Source organism: Elaeis guineensis, chromosome 3 (assembly GCF_000442705.2).
Source record: "Elaeis guineensis isolate ETL-2024a chromosome 3, EG11, whole genome shotgun sequence".
Taxonomy (NCBI): domain Eukaryota; kingdom Viridiplantae; phylum Streptophyta; class Magnoliopsida; order Arecales; family Arecaceae; genus Elaeis; species Elaeis guineensis.
The window spans coordinates 92,441,160-92,466,277 of record NC_025995.2 but is presented as its reverse complement, the minus strand read 5'-3'; the positions used below and the strand labels follow the sequence as shown (position 1 = coordinate 92,466,277).

Genomic DNA, 25,118 nt, shown 5'->3' with positions numbered 1-25,118 from the left:
TTGACAGCGAGAGTCTAAGAGAGAAAGAGAGAGAGAGAAGAGACCCCAATTGTGTGTTGATTCGGGCCCCCTTTTACGAGGGGAAGCCTGTCTGTTGCCAGATTGCCGTCCATTGGAAGAGTAGCTGCCAGAAAGCCAGAGTAATGGGCATCAGCTATTTCTGACAGGATCGCCATCCGTTAGTGGAAAAAGACTGCCCACATCATCGTTTGTCGGTTCGGCACACTCCGTGTGCTAGGGATTTTTGGAGCTTCGACGAGATGTACCGAGGGCTAGAGTAAAAATCGGGTAAAGTCGACGGTCGTCCAACGATGCAGATTTCATCGAACTGCCAATCTTGTTGGAGTGATCAAATTGGAACCTGAGCTTGTGGAGCTGTCAAAGGGACCTTGCGTCCCTACATGGGTTGTACGGTCCAGATGGGTAGGTCGTGATGTCGGACGCTCACCACATCTTTGTGTATTGGATATATCATCGGATGAATAAAATATGACCCAATAATTAGGATTCAAATTAAAAAAAAAATAAAAATTTGATGTTCTGATTGTATTAAATAAAAATTTATCATGAAATTAAAATTGTTTTAAAACAATCAGAATTTTTCACGTAATTAAGCTTTCGTAATACTAGGAAAGAGCTTTGGCATGCGGTGGAACACGACTAGATTTGGTTAGTTTTAAAACCAAAATGGATGGTAGATTACGGGATCTTTTCGTGGGGCCATCTTTGCCGTGTTTGACTGGAAATTTGCCTTTTTATAATGGTGTCGGTCATTCTGGTCGGGATCTGAGGTGGCAAATAAACATTGGCTTATTCGCGTTCTAGATATTTTTGCAGTTATGCAATATCATTCTAGTCAAAGAGGAAATTAGAGAAAGCGCAACGTTGGCGTAAATGTCAAAATAGTGGACTCATTAACCAATCAATTGAAAGTCCTCGTTCATAGCCAATTAAAGTGGAACATAGCTTTCCTTTTCTCATTCCTAATATGATCAATTTGGCCGACAGATGGATCAAAATTATCTTTTACTTTTGGATAAAGTGAGAGTCAAAATTAAATTTTTGGCATGCATCGAATCAGGCTTTTTAATTGCTAAGCCAAGATCATTTTAACACTACAAGATCAATATACTATTTTGGTGCACATATTGAACACTCATAGAGAATAATGCACAAAATCCCATGTCTCTGATTTGGTACATACATATTTTAAAATAAGGTGAGATTCAAACCTTGATCTCTGATCAAGCTGTAGCAACGACATATAACAGCATGTTGGATAATGCAATACGAACTAATGTACTGTCAAGCATAATTTAGTGATTGATTTACTTTGATATACATATTTGACTAATATGCTCGTTATATCAAATAAAATCAATCAAAGCAAAGAGGTCCATCACAATATCCATCAGCAACTAAGGTGGTGGAATGGTTAAGGGATTGTTAAAACTTCACAACCACGATTAGTGGGTACGGTAGCCGGTAGTTGATGGTAGCTTATCTCTAAGCTTACTTCATGGGGCCCAGTGGGCGGTTCACCTGAAGACAGACCTGCCATTCCACGTCGCTCCCATTATCCACAAGACGGACGGCTGCGATTTTTCCGTCACGCCACAATCGGATGTGCTCGACGTCACGACGGACCACCGACCGACGGAGACGTAGCGGCGAGGATTTGGACGCGGGAAACATTCCTGGATCCGGAAGGGGCAGGGCGGTCGGACACGGGGGGGATATTATCCAAATCTATTTGGCGGGGATTTGGGATCCGGCGACTGGCGGTGGCGTCCCAGAGGAGACGGTCAACGGCGTGGGTCCCACGGAGAGGCATGCGCTCTTACGCCGGCCTGCTTGCCTGCTGAGCTGGCACGCACGCAGAGGGGGGAGGAGGAGACCTGCGAGACTGCGACCGGCCGCGCCCGATGGATTAAGATAACGTGAAATCTATTGGCGGATTCGGTGGGTCCTCCTTGTCGTTGCTATGGCAACGTAGAACAAACACTCGTAAAAGCCACCGAGGTGCCTTGGACCAATCATTTCGCTTTATTTCATTAGCAGTACGTTGCATGATGCCAGGAGCAATGGCAAGTTGACAACACACCATGCGAGGCGGAAAGAAGCTCATTCCTAAGCAATCATCTTTGCCAAGCACAGCTCACTCCGTCACCACAAGAGCAAAGGTTTTATATTAAGATAAATTTGGTTAGAGAAAATTAGAATTCTGGAATGAAATAGAAATAAATGACTTCCGTTCTTTTCATTTAACTGAGAGGATCTCCTTTCTATTCTGATTTAAAAAAAAAATAAAAATATCATAATCCCTCAAAGATCAAGTACTCTCTTCTAGTATTCAAATGCTATTTGATTTCAATTTCAATTCTATCACGAGCCAAATGTGCTGAAAGTTATGGCCCGTCTGATTCCAATATATGATGAGCCAAATGCATCTTTATTCGAGTGAAGTTGGATCTTGTGAAGGAAAAAAAATATATATCACCCAAGTAAACAATCAAAATTTTAGAAGGTAATAAATTTAATTATGCTTGCGCCGTGATGCATTATCTATATAATGTTACTATAATAATATGATTGCAAAAGAAATATTACAGTGTTTAGTATGTACAGTAATATTATTGTAAAATTACAGAAAATTCTACATTACAGTGTTTGGTATACAATTTAGATTACATGTAATATAAGCTAATTTTTTTAAAATATCCCTATCTTTTCTTATTGATTATTATCCATTTTCTAGAGGGACATCTAGGGCCGGCAAAATATGATTCGATCTGTCAATCTGACCCATGTTCGACTCGCCATAAACAGGTTTGGATTTAGGCTAAACGGATTTGGATCATAAACGGATCGACCTGTTTAACCCATTTAATAATTAGATCAAATTTGAGTTTTAGATATCTGACCCGTTTAACCCATTTAATATTCAGATTGGATTGAGTCAGATAACTCATTTAACCTGTTTGACCTGTTTAACCTATTTCTGACCCATTTAATTCGATCTGTTTAACCTGTTTAATCTGTTTAACTCATTTAAAATCCATTTAATCTGTTTAAAATCTGTTTAACTTGTTTCTAACCCATTTAACCCGATCTGTTTAACCTATTTAATCCGTTTAACCTGTTTAATCTAATTTGATCTATTTAATAAATGGATAAAATGGGTCGGATCGGGTTACTTGTTTAATAAACAGGTCGGGTTCATGTTTGAATTCTTGACCTGTTTAATAAAAAAATCAGATTTGAGTTGATAATTTTCTGACCCGATCCGCATTGACCCGACCCATTTATGACCCGATCCGATCCGATTGCCACCTCTAGAGATAACTTAATTTTGAGACTAATTTTTTTTCGTGACATCATCCATTATGTTTTCTTTTCTATTTTCATCAACTGAAATTATCCATAATTTATTTTGATTTATTTTAATTTATTTTGATGGAAATATTTTGATCTTGAAATTATCTTGTTGCAAAATTGTAGGATTGTAAGATTACATATAATCACATAGCCATCTCCTTCTGGACAATCAAATTACTTTTTTTTGAAGTAATGCTGCATTATATATAATGGTGCATTACTTGTGAAAGTAACAAAATAAACTATGTAATCTGATTACTTATTGCAAAATTACCTATTAGAATTACATGCTACCAAACGTCCCCTAAGGGTAAGGATCCTCTGCTATGCACGCGATACACTGCATGCACCCTCCATCACACGATGGATGGTGCATGCGGCCACGCACGACATGTATATCGCATAGCTAAGCACATGTACAGACATGCACATTGTATACCGCACTATATGGTGCGCAGCAGAAGATTCATGCGCAAATACTAAACCATCCTTATTAATAAATAAGTAAAACTTTTAATAGCTGGTGCTTGATTTATCCGCATCTAAAAGCCGTGAGTAGCTTCACGTGAAAAGAAGGAACTACTCCGATCCATTTTCCTATCTCAACTCTAGTTCAAATAAATTGAGAGGAATAGCAGATGTATTCTCAAGTGGATGATAAAACTACAATCAATTCAGATTCTTCTTTTACATGCATGCATTGAATATGTCTGACACTATATAACTTATCAATCAAATGGTAATATAAATATTAATTTTAGATTTATTCATGAGAACATGGAATATTTTGGATTAGAGCCTTATTCTAATTATGAAATCATGAAGAACGTAGTAATTGATTATTTTTTGTTCCAAGGAAGAAGAAGAAGAAGAAGAAGAGGACGAGGAGGAGACCGGAGGAGAAGGAGATATTGGACTCTCATGCTTGGCACCCAAGATACAACGTTTGTTTTAGTTTTCATTCTCAACCAAGGGTCCAGAAACGGTCCTTCCGCCAACGATTTCTGTCGAAATATCGAAGGTAGCCTGGGAGAATTTAATTGGTCTGGGAATAAATAAATCCGGCAGTCGGCAGAACGTAAAACGGAAGGAATGCACCCGAGTCTGCTGACTGGTGGTCGGTCCGACCACGTTATTTAATTACCGAAACGGCAAGAAAAGGGCGGAAGTCGCCCACCCGGAAGTCCGCCCGCCCAAGGCATGCACTTACCACGTGCACCGACCACAGTATAACAGGTTGAACCATCAAGAAGATGCTCCCGTGCCGATAGTCTAGCCTCTCCTGGGCCTTGGCCGAGAACCCGCGTCTCCACCGTTCGATCACCCACCGCACAAATCACAAAGCAGTCTGAAACTTGGTCATTTATCTGCCTCTGCCTGTTCATACGTCAAAGCAATCAAATGGATGATCCAATGGTGGATCCATGCGAAGGAAGGTTGATCCTTCTTATACACAAAAGATATAACCTGAGTCCCTCTTGGCCACGTGCTTGTGATCGGAGCATATCATTTTTTATTTTTTTTTTCTTTTTCCACAGCTCCACCTCTCTCGGAACAAGGCTGCATCATTTTTTTCCCAGGGCTTCTGCTTCTTTGGTATCATAAATCGGAAAATGGACAGGCTAACGCTCGAGGATAATGCCCACTTGACTTCTTACGGATGATGAAATTGGGGCTACTGTATAGGCTCTTCCATCAAAAAAATCATAGATCTTCAACAATATTCTATAAGGCATATTGGTTATTGGATTATTAACTAGCATCATGTATATTGTAGTCAAGGGCACATAACTCGGCATGAGAGTTATTGTCTACTATGCCCATAGATCTCACAATTTTATTCTTCAAAAAATACCTCACGTAGAAAGAATGATCCATTTCTACATAAGCTAGAGTCTGTCTTAACTCCCAATCAATATATGACTAATAATGTCCTCCCTTTTACACTACAATATATAGCTCTCCAATCAAAAGAGAGTTTGTATAGAAATTGAAAGTGCCCTCCTCCTTATTTTTTATCATAGACTGGTGTACGAATGGAAGGAGCCCTACAGTCATAGAGGTGGTCCCCTATCTGACGCGCTATTATTATGGCCAAGGGCTCATGGCTTGGCATATGAGATACTATTTGCTCTAGTCCATGGCCTCATGATTTTGTCCCTCAAAAGACATCTCATGTGGAAAGAATAATCTATTTCTATATAAATCGGAGTCCTCCTTAACTCATAACCAATATGGAACTAATAATACCTTCCTTTCTATATCAAAATATAGCCCCACAATCACGCAAATGGTCTCCTACTCAATGTGTCAGTATTACGATCAAGAGCTCATAGCTCGGTATATGAGGTATTGTCTGCTTTGATCCATGAACTTCAGGATTTTGTCCTTCAAAAAGTACCTTACGTGGAAAGAATGGTTCTTTCCTATATAAATCAGAGTTTTTTTTGACTTACAACCAATTTGAGATTAATGAGTCTTCTCTTCTACATCATAACAATATATATTGAGCTGTTTGTCATTTTTACTCATCCTCTTGTATGCCCTTTGCAAGGAAGGTAATACTATGAAGGATTTCTCGTTTAAACAAATGTGCTTCTGACCTATGTATACAGTGTAATCTTAAGTTTTTCGCCAAAATTCTTGTCACTCACCACAGGACTTTTATACTATGACTCATCCAAGGGGCTTCCGTGGCCATTCTATTTCTGCCTTGTCCATTAAAATATAATGACGATCAAACTTGATATGGAATAAGTTTATGATTTAATTAGAAAGAACTACCTTGAGATTGAGATTTTGAGATAAGGTTTCCATCGTCAATAAATAATAGGTTTTTATACTACATCTCCAATCCAAATTTTGTTTTTCTTGTCAACAAGTCCCCCACTAAGGGCCTGTTTGGCCAAGCTTTTAGAGAGGAAGAAGCTGCTTATTTTTAAAAAAAAATATTTATTTGAAAAAAATAGGATGTTTGGCCAAGTTTATTTTAAAAAATAATTTACTTCTGAGTGATAGCAGACGCAATTTTTCTGCTGTAGGGAGGAAGCAGAAAATTGGAGCTTCTCCTTGGAAGCAGAAATAGAAGTAAAAAGTTAATTTTTTAAAAATAAAAATATCTTTACTCAAAATCATTATTTACCATAACTACTACTATTTATTTTTACCTAATCCTCTCATTATTTACCATAAATACATATCTTTATTCGTAATTTGATAATCAAAAATATTTTTTTTGAAAGATTTATCAAACACAAACAAACTGCTTCTTAAACTTTGATAAAAATACTTATCAAATAATTTTATCAAATACAAACTATTTTTTCTTATCATATTTTTTTTTAAAATTTTATTTGAAAAAAAATAATTTTAAAATGAACTCATTTTCACAGTTTGGCCGATCAGGCCCCAAATGATTTAGGGCCGCAATGGGTTTGCAACAGGATGTCCATATGCCCAACAGCCTCTTGTGTGCTTTTCACCGTGACTTGACCAGCCAAGTTTGCCCTTTTACGATGACGTGCAGCTCACGCAATCCTCTCTTCGTTGATGATTACGTGGTCGTTGCCTCGTTCCCAAGGCTTCGGTGCAAAACTACCAACAAATTCTGGTGATCCTCCATTAGTATGGCCAAGCATCCAGCCAGGCGATGAATATGAATGTCTCGGATTCATTTTTCTCCCAAGGACCAAACTCAGCGACAATACATATCCTTGCAGCATTATTCCTTCAGCGTGCATTCGGTGAACCGAGGTACCTGGATGGACATGATGGGTGTCCTAAGTTGGGGCAAGAGGCCCATCATGTCAACTTTGGAGGACATAGGTGTCCTAAAGTCGGGCAAGAGGCCCATCATGTCTACTTTTCACCCTCGCTTGCGTGGGGGTCGCAAAGATACAAGAGGGGCTTGGCTCCTGTTAGCTATTGGCAAGGTGGGTTACTTTCCTCCGCTTGGCAGGCGCAACGATATCTTTCCAGTTGTTGTCACATAGCTGGGTATCGTTACCTTTGTTCGACAGGCTCGAGGTGGATGTGGGATTGTTCCTCTAGGTTCACTGGCAAGTATACTTCCTTGCACTTGCATGGTGTCTTGTCATCAGATCTACCTACCTTGCAGGCATAAAGGATTTGGCACTTCGAGCATTCGTTAATTTATATCACCAGGCAATGCTAGGCACTATTGACGGTTCAAGCTTTCATGAAGCCATGCAATATATGGTCCTGGGTAGCCTGTGCAAGAAGTGTCGCTCTTAGCCCTCAAAACTCGTATAAGGTAGTTGGAGAAATATTTACGATGCTGAGGAGCCTTTTGTCTTCTCTCCCTCCTATCATATGATGATGATACAGTAACATCCATCCTCATATAATTCATTCTTTTTTTGATTCTAATAAGATTTATTTTTCTAAAATAAACATAATTAGTAAAAATAAACTAAAAAAAATGAAATTTTATAGAAGATAATTCTTAACTTGTACATCAGTTTTATTTTCCATCGCTCTACCATGTCCTTCTGTATTGAAAGATATCCTCCATCAATATTCTTCCAAAAAAAGAGAATTTTTAGTTTAACACACCCATTTTAGCATCCAAATAATAGAATATTAGCTTTTTTTAACTTTTAGGGGATTGGCTCCATGCCATAGATATTGAAAGCTAGATAATTGCAAAAAAAGAAAAAAATCATCCCTAATAAACGTTTTATGGCCTCCAAAGTTTGTATGCAATGCAGCTCGTCAAGTGGCGGATCTCATTTTTGGACACTATTTGGCTCTGTTAGCAATGACATAAATAATTCATATTGAATCTGATGATCCTTCTAAATTAGTAATAATATTGGTTGATCCATGAGGTGATATCAAGAGAGTATCTCCCTGATGGACTTGGAGGCAATGATAACCTATCTCTAAAGCTTCCCATGCTGCATGCGGTTCTTCAATGGCATATATAATTCAAGAGGAGAAGTGGCAAGCACAGCTCCATGATAGTTGCGTGTGACGTGTCCAGCTCCAGCCACGCCATTGGCTTGATATATCGGAAGATGCATCAAAATTGATCTTGCGGTGTGGCGACGTGAAAGAATGAGTCGGGCAAGGAGCCTGGCAATGGAAGCCACTGAAGAGGGCATAATCCAGTCACTTGGAGCTGTGGAAAGAATGGAAGCAGGCTGGAGACGATCTCATGCAACCAATAGGGATGCAGTAGGCAAACGCATTTGATCCTAAACTTGCTTCTACCAATGGATGGCAATGCAAGGGTGAACTTGCGTAGACCGCACTCAAGGGACGGCTCAATGGGAGCCTACAACTATGACAACATGCATGGCGTCCTATTGAATCTCTTGAGCTGCTAATGTGGTCTTATATATCAGTAGGTGCCCAAATTAATGGGCGGCTAAGGGTAACTCTTTAAGTGAAATAGCCATCACTAAACTCGCTGGGAGAACTCCCCATGCTCTTATTGCTCGTTTCGATGCCACCTATATAAACTTCGGGTTGACAATGACCAGATCCACCGTTGGTCGCCACAGACTCGGCGTCTATCTAGGAGTAAGCGCTAAAGCATTTGAACGGTAAGAGGTTGCTATGGGATGTCTTTTAGTAGTGATTAGTGTACCATTGTTTGGATTCTAACAGTGCATATTTCATCATTAGTTGAGTTTTCGACCCAATTGCTTTGTTTTTGGTCGCAGGTTTGTTTCAACTTGCATCACCGCCACTTGGTAGCTACTAATGAAGAGGTCTAGAAGATTGCCTAAAGCATCAAGGTCATATCTCGATTAGTGATGCCTCCAATACGAGTACCAACTTTTGTAGCGATGCTATATTTTATATCGGAATATGAGGATTTATTATCAAGCAAAAAGACTAAGGCCAGTAACCATCTCCAAATAAAATCAAGCTATTCCATCGTAAGATGAAAAAATAAACATTTCTCCATCTTCAATTTTGGTTTAATTAGAACTAAATTTTTTCAACAAAAAATATTTTAATCCAAAAAAATCATCGGATTTGTTGTGGACTACTTAGGTCATGAAAAAAAATTGGACAGAGTTTGAGAGTGAGATCTGCCATACCGAAAAGTTAAATCGTGTGTTAAATTTTTGAAGGCCATAATCGATCATACAATATCCAATTAAAATGATCTTTTATTTAAAATTAGATAATTTTTTGAAATATATGATATATAGCTGATCTCTTAAAAAGTTTAAATATACTGAAATTTTATTGTCGCAATCATGAAATGGATTAGTCTAATTGAAACTTTTATTTTTAAAAATAGTTTGATCAAATATATTTCTCAATCTGAGAATAATTTCGCATAGCGATAAAAGATAAATTTTTTTAGAGATTGAAAGAAGACTAAAAAAATTAATCACCTCAAAAGATAAAATTTATATAAAAATCGAAATCTATCTTTTATATAATTTTATTTTTTTAAATTTATTTTTATTAATCATATTTATTTTAAAAAAATTAATCTTATTAAAACTAAAAGATTTACTTGATCCGAAATGTACACTAATGGGTCTCATCATTATAAATAAAAAATATATATCTTATTTTTTTATCATCAATAAAAAAAATGACTGAAACTCTTATTTTCATCGGTTCTTCTGCATTCTTCAATTTTTTTTTTTTTTTTGAGAGATTTAAATTAAATAGGTTGAGAAAAATATTCTCTCCCCAATCAAACCAACCATAGACTTCTGATACGTGTATTTTGGATGACATGACTGCTTTCCAAGCTCCGTATAAGGAACATCGTTGTTAATTGTTGACGTGATGGTTCCTAATTGATATTTAAAAAAAAAAAAGAATAACAAAAGACTCAGCTCCACCTTCTCCCTCGAGCCCACCGTGGCTCTCAACGGTTGAATGCTGACTGCTACAAACGTCGCAAGCGATGATGTCACGGGTGATAGATGCCAATTGTCCTCAAACACGATCAAATTAATATTAGAAGCAGTGTTACATGAGAAAGCTTAAGCCATGCTTACGCTTATGGTATGCCGGCCTTTCCGAGCTACTTGGGGTCCGAAGCCAACTCAGATGGGACCCTTTGTATGTATCATCCTTATCCATTTGGTGACCTACTGATGGTGGGACCGCAGACCCACTTCGAGTGCCAATTAAGACTACTATTTTAATGGCCAGACAAGTGATCTCGTCGCCATTGTTCTAAGCCCACTTGTTTTGGTAGATGGACAACAAAATTAAAAACATATTATTTTAATTCAGCCATAGAAAGCCATATTTGCATGCATTGCTTAGTAGGGTGGAATCTAATTAATTTATGGGCTAAAAGAGGATATAATTATATCTATCTTCTTCTCTGTGGACTGCACTAATCCATCACGTAAGATCGTCATAACATTGTCAAAACAACGGGTGGCAGTTGTTAGGGGCACCATTAATTCCAAATAACGTGAAACGGCCGTTTGAAACTCTAAGAAGCCAATGGATTGTCTCAGCTGCCAGGGCCACTTTGTAAGGGCCACTAAATCCGGTTTGATTGTAAGCTAGATAAACCTTGTTTAATCTTGTCGAGCCTCCAAGAATAATTTCTTGTTTAAGGTCATAGAATGTGTTTGTCATTGTCTTCTTTATTTCAATTGTTGAACACTTCCAACCAGCTATGCAAAATTTATTCCTTTTTGAACAAGAAATGCCATCAAATTTCTTTAGAATGAGATATTACCTCCTAATCTATTCAACAGAAATATCAGAACTTCCAATGGGTCAGGCCAGTCTCGAGCGGACCGAGAAAAACAGACCCAATTTTAGCCCAGCGGTCCTCCAACAAGAAATGCTCTTAATCAAGTTGGGCTTAGGTCTGGTACCACTGAGCTTGGGCCGTCTGGGCCCCATTTCTTAAGGCCTCGATATCTTGGGGCTAGCCCAACCAAAACCACCTTTGTCTCTTCTATCATCATGAGAACTGTTAGGGATTAAACTCCATCTTTATGATAGCTATTAAATTGCTAGACAACTTTTTCACAACACAATCATCGGGTGCAAACATATAACAATTTTTGGTGTTTTTACTGTTTTCCCTCTTCAGATCCACATACACAGGACATGTCTAACACTAATAGTTTATATATGCCATGATATATTGATATTAGCCTATGAATGAATTTAAACAATTAATCATAACTATTTCATGAATATTTTCAAGTATTTGTCGAAATTTTCGATGGCATGAAAGTGTCGGCTTATGGTACTATCAAAGTCATTGGGTAGTTGTTCCAAAGAAGTGAATTCAACTTCTAATTTACCAATCTCTCTCTATTTTTCTTTTTCTTCCTTTTATTCGAGGTCCTGCAAGAACCAATCCCCAGCCAATGGTTGAAGGAGAGAAATTGAAGCCCAAGAACTGACAAGTGGGTGGGGAACAAACAGAACAAGCAATCCAATCTACGACTTGATTTCCCTCGTAGACGATGTGGGCCGCATCAAGGGTAACAACCGTCCTAGTCAGATTGAAGGTATCCATACATAGGGATATGAAGTAGGACAAACACCCCTGCTCCAATTAATCACAATAATGGAGTTCCCTTCTTGACCATAATATGTAAGGAACCAAACAAGTGTATCACTTCAAGGATACCTGCCCAAGCACCCATTATCTCTGCTGTAGATACCAAGATAGGTTGAAGAGGGATGACCAAGGTTTGTCGTACCAATACGAGGCATACTGTATCAATCCAGTACTAATATGTGATACAAAAATTATATCAACATTTGATACTTCGAACTGGTCCCATATCTATATAGTAACATATTGGCATAGAACCCGATATCGAGATGGTAAACCTTATGGATGGCATTAATTCATTGTATAAATTGTATAAAAATGTGGAGGAGGGAGAAGAAGAAGTAGAACGAAAAAGAAAGATAAAAATTGAGGTTGGTCTAGCTTAAAATGGATCCAATTGGTGCTATTTAGTCCATGGACCACTAACCAAACACCCTAACGGGGCCATTGGAACAAATCCAACTTTAATTACATTCAGGTCCAAAAGCATGCAAGCAAGGCCATGCATTCGATTGGACGCGTGGCAGGCATTTTTTGGGTTCACAAATTCTTGCAAACTAGGCCTACTAGACATCTGATTCGAGCTTGCTCGAGCCCGTAACCGAGCCCACTGCGGCCGTTCATAGCCTCGTGGCCCGGATTGGAGAGGCAAAAAAAGGAACAAAGAGCCTGGGTCCTTTTATACCCGATCGGCGTTAGGGTTCTGCGGCACGACATAAGAACTCCGAACTCTGTTTCTTCTCGACTCATCTCTTCTTCTTTTTTCGGCGTAGAGGCTTAGGGTCTCCGATCCCCCGCCCCTCCTCAAAACCCTAACCCTTCGATCTCAGAGGTCATTGTAGTTGGAGCCATGGCGACGAGGGCTCTGTCGCAGAAGGAGCTCGACATCCAGATGATGCTCGCGGCCGAGGTCCACCTCGGCACCAAGAACTGCGACTTCCAGATGGAGCGTTACGTCTTTAAGAGAAGATCCGATGGTAACGAAGCCCTAAACCCAGCCCAGATCGCTCTGCATTTTTCGCTGTTTACTTCTAGATCTGTGGCTTTTTGTTGTTAAATTCGAAGAAACAAGTGGCGTGTGTTCGTGTTGATCTACGTACGATTGTTGCAGTTTGTTAATTTTTTTATGAGAGTTTTAGTTAGCAAACGGTTTGAATCGCCTTAGGTTCCTAGAAACTAGTTATTTTGATGAGTTGGCTACGTAAAAGGAGAGATTTTTGATGAGTTTGGTGATTTTTCTTGGGTCATTGCGCATGCATTGTCTATCCATTTAGGTAAAAGCCAACAGAGTAACAGTGCGGGCCTTTAGGCTGATCATTAGTTGGATAGTCCATGGCTTCCAGGTTAAGTCCTGGGCCTTATTATTTTTAAAATAATACCTTTTGAATTATCTTGTTCTAGATTTGAAAATTTTGCCGATTTGATGATGATGACCTTTGAACATTTACATACATTGTCACATGATTGTCTGTAATTCCCTTCTGATGCCATCATAGAGAGAGAGAGAGAGAGTAGTTTTAGCATCTTCGTATGTATTCCAATTATACATCAAAGCATGATGATCTATAATGAATGGCAATCATATCCAAAATGGCCGCATGTGCACGCGGAGTAATCGCTGCCAAGTTCCATTGTGGGTCGATCACCAGGCCATGTTCGTTAAGGTGAAGAAAGTGGACGCAGAGGATGTTGTCCGTGAATATCCATTTTCAATAAAATAATAATTTCACCACGATTTGAAGTTATGTTATGGTGATCATTATCAAACATGTTGTCCTCCATAAGTATTCCTATTACTAGAATTTTGAATGCCCATCGCATTTAAAACACTTACGCTTCTTATCCTCTATGGGATGGACCTCATGTTTCTATGGACATTCTTGGTCCATAAGAAATAATCATAGTCTAGGTGACCATTGTGGAACATGGTCAATCTGCAGGTAGAGCCATCCTGCTCTCATGAGGTTGTGATTCCCTGTAGCCTGCTGATCAAAGTTTCAATTCAGCTATAAGAATTTACTCTTTGGAAGCAAACTATGCATTTCATCTTCCACCAGTCTCAATGTTTCAAAGGACAAGCATTTTGGCCTCCTAGACACACTCCTTGACAGTTTATCATGCTTGAATTTGGAAAATGAGACTGATTTATGAAGTATAATATTATTGGCTAGTTGATACTCCTGATTGACTTGGTACATTTTATTTGATTTATAAGGCTTCACTTGGTAGATTATAACTTTCTTTGAGGTTTCTCCTTGTATTTAACAGTTTTTTGGGTATGTAATTGCTGGGCTGCTTTGACCTCTTAGGGTCTGTTCTGTTCCAACACATATGTATAAAACTTGCTAAACTATTTCTTCTCAATATTGGAATATAACTTGTGAGAACCTCTTCCATATTTATTGCCTAAATTTCTATCTTTCAGTTATACATTCTTAAAAAATTGGAACTTCATAATAAAAAGGCTGTAAAAGAACTAATAATGCTATTTGCACACCTTGAGATGAAATCCTAAGTTCTAACTGGGTGAGTTCAAAAGAAGGTCAGTATAAACTATGATGATTCTATGAACATTGTGGTCTGTTCATTGTCAAAACTTGACACATGTCAAACATCCAATAAACATCCTGCTCTCATGAGGTTTTGGTTCCCTTTAGCCTGCTGATCAAAGTTTTGATTCAGTTATAAGAATTTACTGTTTGGAAGCAAACTATGTATTTCATCTTCCACCAGTCTCGATGTTTAAAAGACAAGCATGTTGGCCACCTAGATACACTCCATGACAGTTTATCGTGCTTGAATTTGGAGAATGAGACTGATTTATGAATTATAATATTGTTGGCTAGTTGATACTCCCGATTGACTTGACACATTTTATTTGATTTATAAAGCTTCATTTGATAGATTATAACTTTCTTTGAGGTTTCTCCTTATATTTAAAAGTTCTTTGTGTAAGTCATTGCTGGGCTGCTTTGACCTCTTAGGGTCTGTTCTATTCCAAACACATGTAGAAAACTTGCTAAACTCTTTCTGCTCAATGTTGAAATATAACTCGTCAGTACCTCCATCATATTTATCACCTAAATTTCTGAGTTTGAGATATGCATTCTTAAAAAAATTGAACTTCATAATAAAAACACTGTAAATGAATAAATAATGCTATTTGCACCCCTTGAGATGAAGTCCTAATTTCTAACTGGTTGCGTTCAGAAGAAGCTCAGCATAAACTACTATGATGATTCTACAAACATTGTGGTCTGTTTCATTGTCAAAACTTGACAGATGTCAAACATCCAATTAACAGTGTTAATGGCTTCCTTCACAAAAAATATTGTGGGTAGTCTTAATTGGGTATTACACTAGTAGGTATCATTACCCTCAATTCCCCCTGCATATCTATGCTAGTTTATGATCTGAAAATTAATGATAAACTGTATGTGCCATACCCCTGCGGATAAAGATTCCACATCATGCATCATAACCTGCAGGCTTTGATTAAACATTGTCCCAGTTTGTTGAATGGGTTAGCTTTCAAAATAAAAAATTTGAAAAAAAAAAAAAAAAACTTGTCTCCCTTCAAACAGAACTAAATATGATAAAAATTGAAACGAATTGGTACATATCTTTGCATATGTAAGTGCTGACAACAGGATAAACCCATTTGTGAACAGGTTACTCATAATAACGTTTTACCGCTTGCCACTAAATCTACCTGTATAGCATGGCAGTAGCTTTGCTCCTAATTAATGCTTTTCGTTTTCCCTCTATTTTTTTGACTTTTATGTTTATATGTTGGTGGCTTTGCCCCTCACTTCTAGCAATGCAGAAAAGTTTCTTTGATATATGAGCATTACCTGGACAACATATACTATTAACCATGTCTTCTTTCCTATATTTAATTCATTGTTCAGGTATCTTCATCATCAACCTTGGTAGAACTTGGGAAAAGCTTCAGTTAGCAGCTAGAGTTATTGTTGCCATTGAGAACCCCCAAGACATCATTGTTCAGTCTGCTAGACCTTATGGACAGAGAGCTGTTCTGAAATTTGCGCAGTACACCGGTGCTCATGCTATTGCTGGAAGGCACACACCTGGAACCTTCACTAATCAACTTCAAACATCTTTTAGTGAGCCCCGCCTCCTCATTCTCACTGATCCTAGAACGGACCACCAGGTGAATCAATCATTAATGTAGGTGAGGTGAAAAAAGGTGGTGACTGTTATTTGTTCTTATTTATCTGTGCTTTGAAAAAATGCTGCAGCCAATTAAGGAATCTGCTCTTGGAAACATTCCTACTATTGCTTTCTGTGACACTGATTCACCAATGCGATATGTTGACATTGGAATTCCGGCCAACAACAAGGGGAAGCTCAGTATTGGTTGCCTTTACTGGTTGCTGGCTAGGATGGTTCTGCAAATGCGTGGTACTATCATTCCTGGGCACAAATGGGAAGTAATGGTAGGATACAGGAAATTTATCACCACTTCTTTTCTTCTGTACTGGATTAATTATTGTTTGCCTATTTACTTTGGCTCTTACGTGCTTCCATTAACAGACTATGCCATGACACGTGCAGGTAGACCTGTTTTTCTACAGGGATCCTGAGGAAGCCAAGGAGCAGGAAGAGGAAGCTCCTGTTGCTCCTGAGTATGGTGCTGTTGCTGAGTATACAGGTATGGTACCAAATGATCAATGGCCTGCTCAACAATGGGCACCTGATATGGGAGCTGTACCTCCTGTTGTTCCTGTGGTGCCCGGAGTTGATTGGACTGCTACTCAAGGTCAGAATCTAGTTCCTTTTCCTAATCTTTTAAGGCTCATCAGTTTATTTCTGGATGACATTTCGCTACAAGTTCATGCTGTTAGTTATTTGCATTATCGGGGTAAATATCAAATTTGCTTTTCAGCATTGTTACCTATCCATCTGTGGATTGTGGTATCTGAAGGGTTGGTGGATTAACAGTAATGATCATGAACGTTGCTCGTGCTTTTATGAATTTAACAGAAATCATAATCTGGTCAAACTTTTAGTGAGATAGATTAAACTTGTAGATCCATTACATATCCAAGTGTGGTAATGCTACCTTCATTTTGTGATGGGTCGGTTATGTGTATACATTGAGGAATGTTTTTTCTTATTTTTATTCTTAGGTGTTGTAGCTGGTGATGGATGGGATGCTGCTGCTGCTCCTCCTCCGACCGTGGATGTTCCTCCTGTTGCCCCGGCTGGTTGGGATGGCCAGCCTCCCGCTGCTCCCTCGGGTTGGGAGAGCTAGGATTCAAGTGGAATACATGTCCCTTCTCAAAAAAGAGAGGAATAAGATGTTGCATTAGGATTTTTAATCCAATTTTGAGTGACTGCCATGAATTTTGATTGTCGGCTCAGATCTAAGAGTTCATGGACATAGGCTGAATTTTGCTTTTACGTAACTACTACCCATTGAGATTAAATTTCGTAGGAGGATTTGGAAGAGATTAGTATTTATCCTGTTTTTTTGTTTGATTACAATGAAGAAAAAATTATTGCGCCTCTATTATCTGTGATAACTTCATTTCATGCATTTGTAGTTCAACTCTGGAAGCGCAGCTTTTTAACATAGCTGAACGACATAGGCTCAAAGGTGTCATGGGCATCAGCATTGAAGTGATAAATGTTTCACTTCTTCAAATCCGGTGACTGATTGGGCTGGAAGAGACGGCATTTTCTCATTTCCTTAACTAAAGTGCTGACTAAAGGGCTGACAATAGCGAGAAACACTGCCGGACTGGTATCCGGCGTGAACATCAAAATAGAGCGCTAGCTTCAGGGACACGAGAGGCCAGTGGTTGGTCATTGTTATTACGTAATTAGTACTCCACTGTAGGATTAACTTCATGAACCATTGTTTATGCTTTTGGACGGTTACAAAATTAATCTCCAGAATGAAGCATGCAACATCATAAAACCTAGAAGACCAGATTTCGCCTTCGGCTCAGGAAAAGGGGCCAAGAATAGCATTAAACATTATTTTTTGCATTCACCTGTTATTATGTATGTATGATTTATGTACAACTCTAAGGGCACTTTGAACTAATCATCACTCAGAACCAAAATTAATAAGGGGAAAAATTGCTGCCATAAATGTTGAGCTCGCATGAGCAAATATATGTGAATATTTACATGATGACAATTTTAGGTGGGAACAAATGGAACAGAGATCCAAAAGAATTATATCTATGTACTCATTCTTCTATCAGACTATGACCGAAGGCAGTACTTTAACCAAGTTAACATAATTGTACATGGCTGAAAAGAGCGGCATATTGGTAGAGATATCTTACAAAGAATGTCCGCCTTGAACATGTAATTTGTCCTCTCTCTCTATCATTTCGACAAATTTTTGAGGGACCAGCGTCCAGATGCTGAGGATCAGATGGGGCATATCCAAATTTTTCTGCATCAGCGACATAGAGCCTCTCCATGGATCACCCACTGCACGAAGCTGTCAGAATACTCGCCAAGAACTTCAGAAGTTTGGGCAGCTTCCTGAAGCATTTGTACCTCAGTTGTCTGCTTTTTCTGCAAGAAGGTAAATGCTCATAAGATAGAGTTGATAGTGCCAAAGCTAGCTGAAATTACCTTATCATACAGAATGAATTACATTTTTTGTGGGGGCAAAAAGACAATTAAGTGTAGTGCTGAAAATCAATTAAGTGAATCTTCAACTTTGCAATTTATTGTTCTCCAAAAAAAAAAAAATATATTCTAGAGGGAATTTACGGTGATACTGTACAAGAGTTCCTACACAGATTTTGAGCTGATTCAGCACTCATTATACCATATGGCCATAATAAGTTAAAACTTGATATACAGAATTAGGTTAAATAACACAGAAATGTCATCTAATATGTAAGCTTCAAATATGTTGTCAACTTATTATAATATGACATTTTGTCATGTTAAAGATCATCGAATGAGGATTCATGTTAAAATTCGATACACAGAGTTAGTCAAGTTAAATATACAGAAATGCCATCTGATATGTAAGTTTCAAATATGATGTCAAATTATTAATGTATGAAACCTTTTGCCATGTTAAAATTAATCATGTTCAATTTCACACACACAAAAAAATGTACAAATATGTACTAGCTCTAAGAAGACAGCAGTTTCTAGTATCAGATAAAATTTAATGCTTCAGATTCATAACACTAACTGTATAGATGGATTAATTCCACTTGAACTCATGACTTGCATTAATTTTTGGTCACTCATGATTTATATGTCTTTTGACCATTTGATGTATAAACTAGGGATCTCCTGATCACATAATTTTTGGTATATAAGTAGTTTAAAGGTCATATATCACATGCAACAGCTCAGATTATCGATATGAGACCCCATCATCAAATCTCGATCTGATCGGATGTGAGTAGAGATCCACTCTCTCTCTCTCTCTCTCTATATATATATATATATATATATATATACATATACATATACATATACATATACATATACATATACATATACATATACATATACATATACATATACATATATATATACATATATATATATATATATATATATATATATATATATATATATATATTTCAAAATACAGGACCTATACAGAATATCTTCTCTGCCTCTGCCCAATGGCTGCCAAATATCTGCGGCAGTTGAACAAACAGAAATGGTAAACTTATTTTGGTACGTTAAAAGACACTTTCCTAAAATGTAACTTTCATTGTACCATGCTGATGTCTGTTCTCATGGTTATTAGAGGTTGTAATAGGGGCTTTGTCTTCCTCACCCAAAAAAAGAAGACACTTTGGCTGGTTGCATTTCTCTGTCCTGGGTAAAGAATGGATTGGCTTTGTAGCAAGAAGCAACAGGAAAAAACCAGGAAAAAAAAAACTAGATTTCTTAAATTGCCTTTTGGGAGAAACATATTATCCTGATTTTACTGGGACAATAAGCTCCAAAGGCTTCTGAACTAACATTGCATTCTTTCTCTATCTTACCCCTTCTCATCTTAAAACTCCACTTAGACCTTATCTAGAGGTTAATGTGTGTGGTCCATTTCAAAGGATCTGAAGTAAGGTGCACCAGTTAATCAATTTTTTTTGTCTTAGATCATCGGTTCAAGTCATACAAGCCCCAGACTGTCAAAATTTAAAATACAAGTTCTGACCCGGTCAAGAGGTGAAGAAATGAAATTGAACGACTGTGGAATAGGACCACTGACCTTTATGCCAGTCCCATTCTCACTTAAAGGTGGTGTTATCTCAGTAGCTATGCCATTTATGACGTTTTCGGTGGACAGATTCTCGCTTGGAGAGTTCATGTTTCTGGACCTGCAAGAACATAAAAGCACTGTTAAAATATTCCACGAGTTTGGGTAACAAGAGAAAAGGGTTCAAAGAGATATAACTGATAAGTATATTATGTTGCATGAAGACAACTTAATTGGTCTTACACATACAATATACGTCAAGTTGGGGGAAGAATGAAGAAAACAAGACCAACCTCCATACTTAATGGTAGTTAAGATAGCATAAAAACAAACGAGCATAAAACATGATTAGTTAAGGTTCAAGATATCTTTATTTGACACAAAGGAGTTCAAAAATCAAAAATTATATAAATAGTCTGTAGAGACTCTTCTAACTTGTACTGTACCATAAAAGCAGCAGCAATCAATTGGAGAAAATTCATAAAGCAGCTCAGATATACCCCCAACAAGTATGCAGGATGTGTGCACATTAACACAACAAAGAAAAGCTTGAGCAGAAATTACAACATGTGTTGAAATTCAGATACGATTTAAGTTGACGTTACAACTACATAGTAAATTCTGGCTAGAAGATCACCTTTCATAAATTTCCTCCTCACATGAATTACTAGAAGATGAAAGCCAATCAAGGTCCAGGAAATTTGAATCCCCACTTTCATAGAAATAACTATGCCCATTATCTAGAAAAAGCTGTCTACGAGATATTGTGGGAGTGTACCTGCAGAAAATAGGGAGAAATATGTTTACTGTCAAGGCGGTAGTTGTGCGGGTTGTCCTTGTCTACATTTTTTTTTTTTTTGCTTTTGTGAAATGAAAAAGGATCCCAACATGTCATCTGCTTTATTTGCTACAGTGTTTGGCTAAAATATGAACCTTGACATCAGAAATTAAGTCAAAATCAGGAGCTTCTTAGTGCAATAAATTTCAAAATCTATAGCAGCTGACCTGGAATATGATACATCACTTTCACAGGTTGAAATATCTGGTGTTGAATCAGACAGACCCTTGGCATCTCCCACTTGATGCTTTCTATCAGACAAAGCTGACTTAGGGAGCTTTTTGCAGCTAACATTACAGCTTGAGGGTGTATTGCTTCCATGCAGAATGTTGCCATCCGATAGGGATCTTTTGAAAAATGACCTATGGAACCAAATATGAATGTTAAGAAAATATCAATGATTTCTGACCTCAAAAATAAATTCAATGGAGATATGAAGGTCAGGTTTCTAGCATCCTAGACCATCAGCGAAATACTTTTCCACTATAAGATTTGAGTGGAGCTGACATCATTCTAACCACGGGAAAAAATCACTGGAGTTAACTAATAACTATGCAGTTTTACGATCACCACCACAAAACAAAAAAAAAAATGAAGAAGACAACAAGAAAGATTCTTTTCTCACAGTAAATTGATAGAAGCAACTAAATAGTTTTGTGCACCACACACAAAGTCACTAGAATGTATTATTAAAAATACCTTTCATTTTCATCAGCAAAAGCATAAGCATGTTTCCCCATACTGCAGTGCTGATCAGAGCCCAGCTCCCACAGGGCTGGTTTACCCTGTTGAGGTTGGAAGTCGCCCAAGAATCTGCATCATTAGATAGCAAATCAACCAATATACTGCAGTCCACAACAAAATGAAATTTCATTGCGGATGCAATAGAAGGCCATGAGGTCGAGTGAATTCACAAAGATTTATCATGAACTTACAAGTTTATTGCATCTTGTTTTTCAGCATCCATGTAGGCATTGCTGTAAATCTTTGAAGTGTTCTGAAGAATTCTTGAGACTGGGTTGCTGCCTTCCATTGACCTCTTCTCTCAGAGAATATCTACAAAGCATTACCAAATACAATGAGTAAAAGGCACTTGAATGGTGGTACATTAGCAAGGACCATCATCAGAAAAATAATAGAAAATGCATCTCACAAGCAAAGGCCACAATACATGCGAGGCTAAACATAGTTAAGTTTGGTTCACTAATAGAAAAGAGCAGGAACAATGATAGCAGGCTTCTTAAGGGCCACTCTACTCTAAGGGCAATTCCCAGGCTGAAACAGTTACTGTTCCTAGATGATCAAGAAATAAAGCACCAGCTACTTTCCGACAGCTGTAGTAATTGGTTGCTTTTACACCTTTTGATATCTGGAAGGGGCACCAAAGATGACTCATTGATCTAAACATCATGTTCAGTGATCCACTTCAGATAGTCCTTTGACAAAGATGTTAACTTGTAGGAGGCGCATAACTCTCCTGTGTCTAACATTTTTCAGTCTTTTGGCATATGGTTAATTTAGTGACCCATGTGAAGAATAGCATGCTAATGAAGAAAAGCATGCTAATAGAGGCACACACACAAAAAAAAAAAAAAGGAGCAAAGAAACTACAATATTTAAAACAAACATCCAAGTCTATAAAATTTCTAGCACATGCAGCCAAATGGAGGTCAACTTGGAACCATGATATCCTGTCAAGGCACTGTTGGTCCTTTCCAGCACCTGGCATTAGTGCTTCTATCAAAATAATTTAAATGCCACACATGTAAGATTGCTATTTGAATATGTTTGGGCAAAATATCATTAAAATTCTTCAAACAAAATAAAATCTATAAATAACTAGTTTTGTGGAAAGTAAAATAATACATTGGTAGTTAGTTCCAACCTCTTCCAGGGCAAGATTGCTTGTCTATTTAGTGTGCTAGAAGAGTCTCATTGTTCGGTTTAATACAGATATTCACTGTGTTGGAGCACGAGGAATGGACTTGGGTTGCACCATTCACAGATGCTCTAAATTCTTGTTTATATTAATTTGCTAATACATATTTTTGACAAGAAAATTTTCTGCATAAACAGTAATTGCTCTTGAAGTAAATTTCCATTCCCTGCAACAGTTGTTCAAACTTTAAACCCAGGATCAACCACATGAGATACTTCTTCCCTTTTTTTCTGAGAAATCATTTGATATGAAACAAAGAAATGATAAAAAAGTTATGCATGTGCTAAAAAGATTATTGGAAGCATGGCTCTATGATACTTCGCTTCTGTTAAAACCATCTTCACACAAAGTCACATTTTGTAAATATCATTGGTAAGGTATGTTCCCAAAATCCAAACACAAACTCAAATAAGAATTGACTCTTTTCTGCAATATGAAAATGATAAAAGACAGGTTTATTCAATAAATCTTTACATGACCAGAGTCTAAATCATCCAGAGAAAAATTCAGAGAAATATCAACTCACGGAGCTTCATACGTACAAAATTTCATAATCACTTCCATGCGTATCACAACTGATATCCTGAACAAAATGGGGAACCTGAATATCTTCACATTCCCAAAAGGATACATAACTTTCAAAAATAAATCACTGGCACAGCCTAATTATTATAGTTTAATATTCCTATACTGTTAAATTTAAAAATATGGAAACTATTTCTGTATCCAGCATTAGAGCACTAATCCATTATACTGGTGATCAAGAAATCCAAGCTTGTATCTTCTCCTCATCCCTCTGTATAAAATTCAAAAATTTTAAATCTCCAAAGAAAAGAAAGACAGGATAAAACAAGCAATATACATATGGTAAGAAACATTGGCTATAAGACTACAATGAATCCACCAACCCAGCTGTATCCAATGATAGAAACAGCTTTTTGAAAGACTAATGGCATAAAAAATCATAGATAACATTCTGCAACCATACCTTCTTGTGAGCAGCAGAACCACCATACTGTAGCGAAAGTGTGTCGCCCATCGTCTCATAAAAGCTCATTAAATCATCAGCCAGAGGAGCATCTAGATCAATTTTGGGAACATCTATTAAGCCCAAGGCATGTAGTTGATGTCCGAGAGCAGCTAAACCATACGCATATTGTGCAACATTAGTGCGATCCAAGCAGTCTATGCAATTTGTGCGTAGGATGCCCTTTTGTAACGTAGGTGGCTTAACCAAGCAATTTTCACTACTGGTAGCTTTATCCTCTGTGGTTGAAGGTCCAGAGGTATCAGATATCACTGCATTATCTTCCTGGGATCCATCAGCTGAGATCTCAGCATCATCACTGTTATAATTCTTGTTGCTGCTGCTTTTGTGATTATTACATGACCAGTTACCAACATCATCATTCCTGTATATCATGAAGTATTAACCATATTAATAAACTACAAATGATAAAAATTAAAGCATGTATAAATATATGCCCTGCAAACATTTCTAAAATTTCTGAAGTGATGCATATCTAAATGGCTATTAAGTTCAATGTATGGATCTAAGTCGTAAGAGCACATCAGCAGATTATTTAATATATGATCAAAAGAATATTAAGGAAAAATTAGAAGTGCTTGGAACTGGAGAAATAAATTCTCTGATTAGTATGGTGGTTTGAGTCTTATCCTTAATCAACAAGCTTATCCTACTTATATGGTGTTGGCATCACAATCAATAATAAGTAGTAGATTATATGACCAGCTTTCAACTTGACATAAATCCTCTAAACTGGTGCTGAATTGTTGCCCAAATGAAGTTAGGTTGGGAAAAAAGGGCCTGCATAGTTCGTTAAGTTGAAAGTAACCATGTGACCGTCAGAGAGATATATGCCATTGAAATTTAATATGCATATTATATGTGTCCCAGTCCTATCATTAGTTAAGAATTCATGAATATTCATATTATGGAATTCACAATGTAAACAAACAAGAAACTGTTATACTTTGCTCTTAAACGTACACTGCAAGCATTACTTTTCTATAGATGTAATTTTGATTTTTTAATTATCAGAAACATGCTTATGTTAGCCCAGAGAGGGAAGACACTAGAAAAAAATTGCAGCAAATGCAGTTATACAGAAGGCACACATATGTTATCTATGATAATCAGATCCTTCAGATTACCCACTTACATGACCTAAAGCATAAG

General features: G+C 37.5%; 2 protein-coding genes across 3 annotated transcripts; one reads left to right on the top strand and one right to left on the bottom strand.

The window, feature by feature from the left end:
• The first annotated feature begins 12,632 nt into the window (after positions 1-12,632).
• LOC105042003 (small ribosomal subunit protein uS2) lies at positions 12,633-17,453 on the top strand. Its single transcript, XM_010919100.4, has 5 exons — positions 12,633-12,894; positions 15,829-16,091; positions 16,180-16,377; positions 16,496-16,700; positions 17,071-17,453. Exons 1-5 carry the CDS (start codon positions 12,768-12,770, stop codon positions 17,193-17,195), a joined length of 918 nt encoding a protein of 305 aa, XP_010917402.1. The 5' UTR covers positions 12,633-12,767; the 3' UTR covers positions 17,196-17,453.
• Positions 17,454-18,016: 563 nt separating this feature from the next.
• On the bottom strand, positions 18,017-24,327 carry LOC140856514 (phosphoinositide phosphatase SAC4-like). Of its 2 annotated transcripts, XM_073253987.1 has the most exons (7): positions 23,907-24,327; positions 21,915-22,035; positions 21,679-21,792; positions 21,147-21,341; positions 20,779-20,919; positions 20,154-20,262; positions 18,017-18,478 (listed from the first exon to the last, which is right to left on the bottom strand). In XM_073253987.1, the coding sequence occupies exons 2-7, from the start codon at positions 22,010-22,012 to the stop codon at positions 18,359-18,361; spliced, it is 777 nt and encodes a 258-aa protein (XP_073110088.1). In that variant the 5' UTR covers positions 22,013-22,035; positions 23,907-24,327; the 3' UTR covers positions 18,017-18,358. The 2 variants fall into 2 exon arrangements, with proteins under 2 accessions (XP_073110088.1, XP_073110089.1); XM_073253988.1 differs by lacking the exon at positions 20,779-20,919.
• Between the last annotated feature and the right edge of the window lie 791 nt (positions 24,328-25,118).

Coding starts and splice junctions, on each gene's coding strand:
- LOC105042003 (XM_010919100.4), top strand. CDS start 12,768: ATGGCGACGAGGGCTCTGTCGCAGAAGGAGCTCGACATCCAGATGATG. Junction 12,895..15,828: donor CTTTAAGAGAAGATCCGATG/GTAACGAAGCCC, acceptor TTCATTGTTCAG/GTATCTTCATCATCAACCTT. Junction 16,701..17,070: donor TGATTGGACTGCTACTCAAG/GTCAGAATCTAG, acceptor TTTTATTCTTAG/GTGTTGTAGCTGGTGATGGA.
- LOC140856514 (XM_073253987.1), bottom strand. CDS start 22,012: ATGGAAGGCAGCAACCCAGTCTCAAGAATTCTTCAGAACACTTCAAAG. Junction 21,793..21,914: donor AAACAAGATGCAATAAACTT/GTAAGTTCATGA, acceptor CTAATGATGCAG/ATTCTTGGGCGACTTCCAAC. Junction 21,342..21,678: donor TTTGCTGATGAAAATGAAAG/GTATTTTTAATA, acceptor TTGGTTCCATAG/GTCATTTTTCAAAAGATCCC.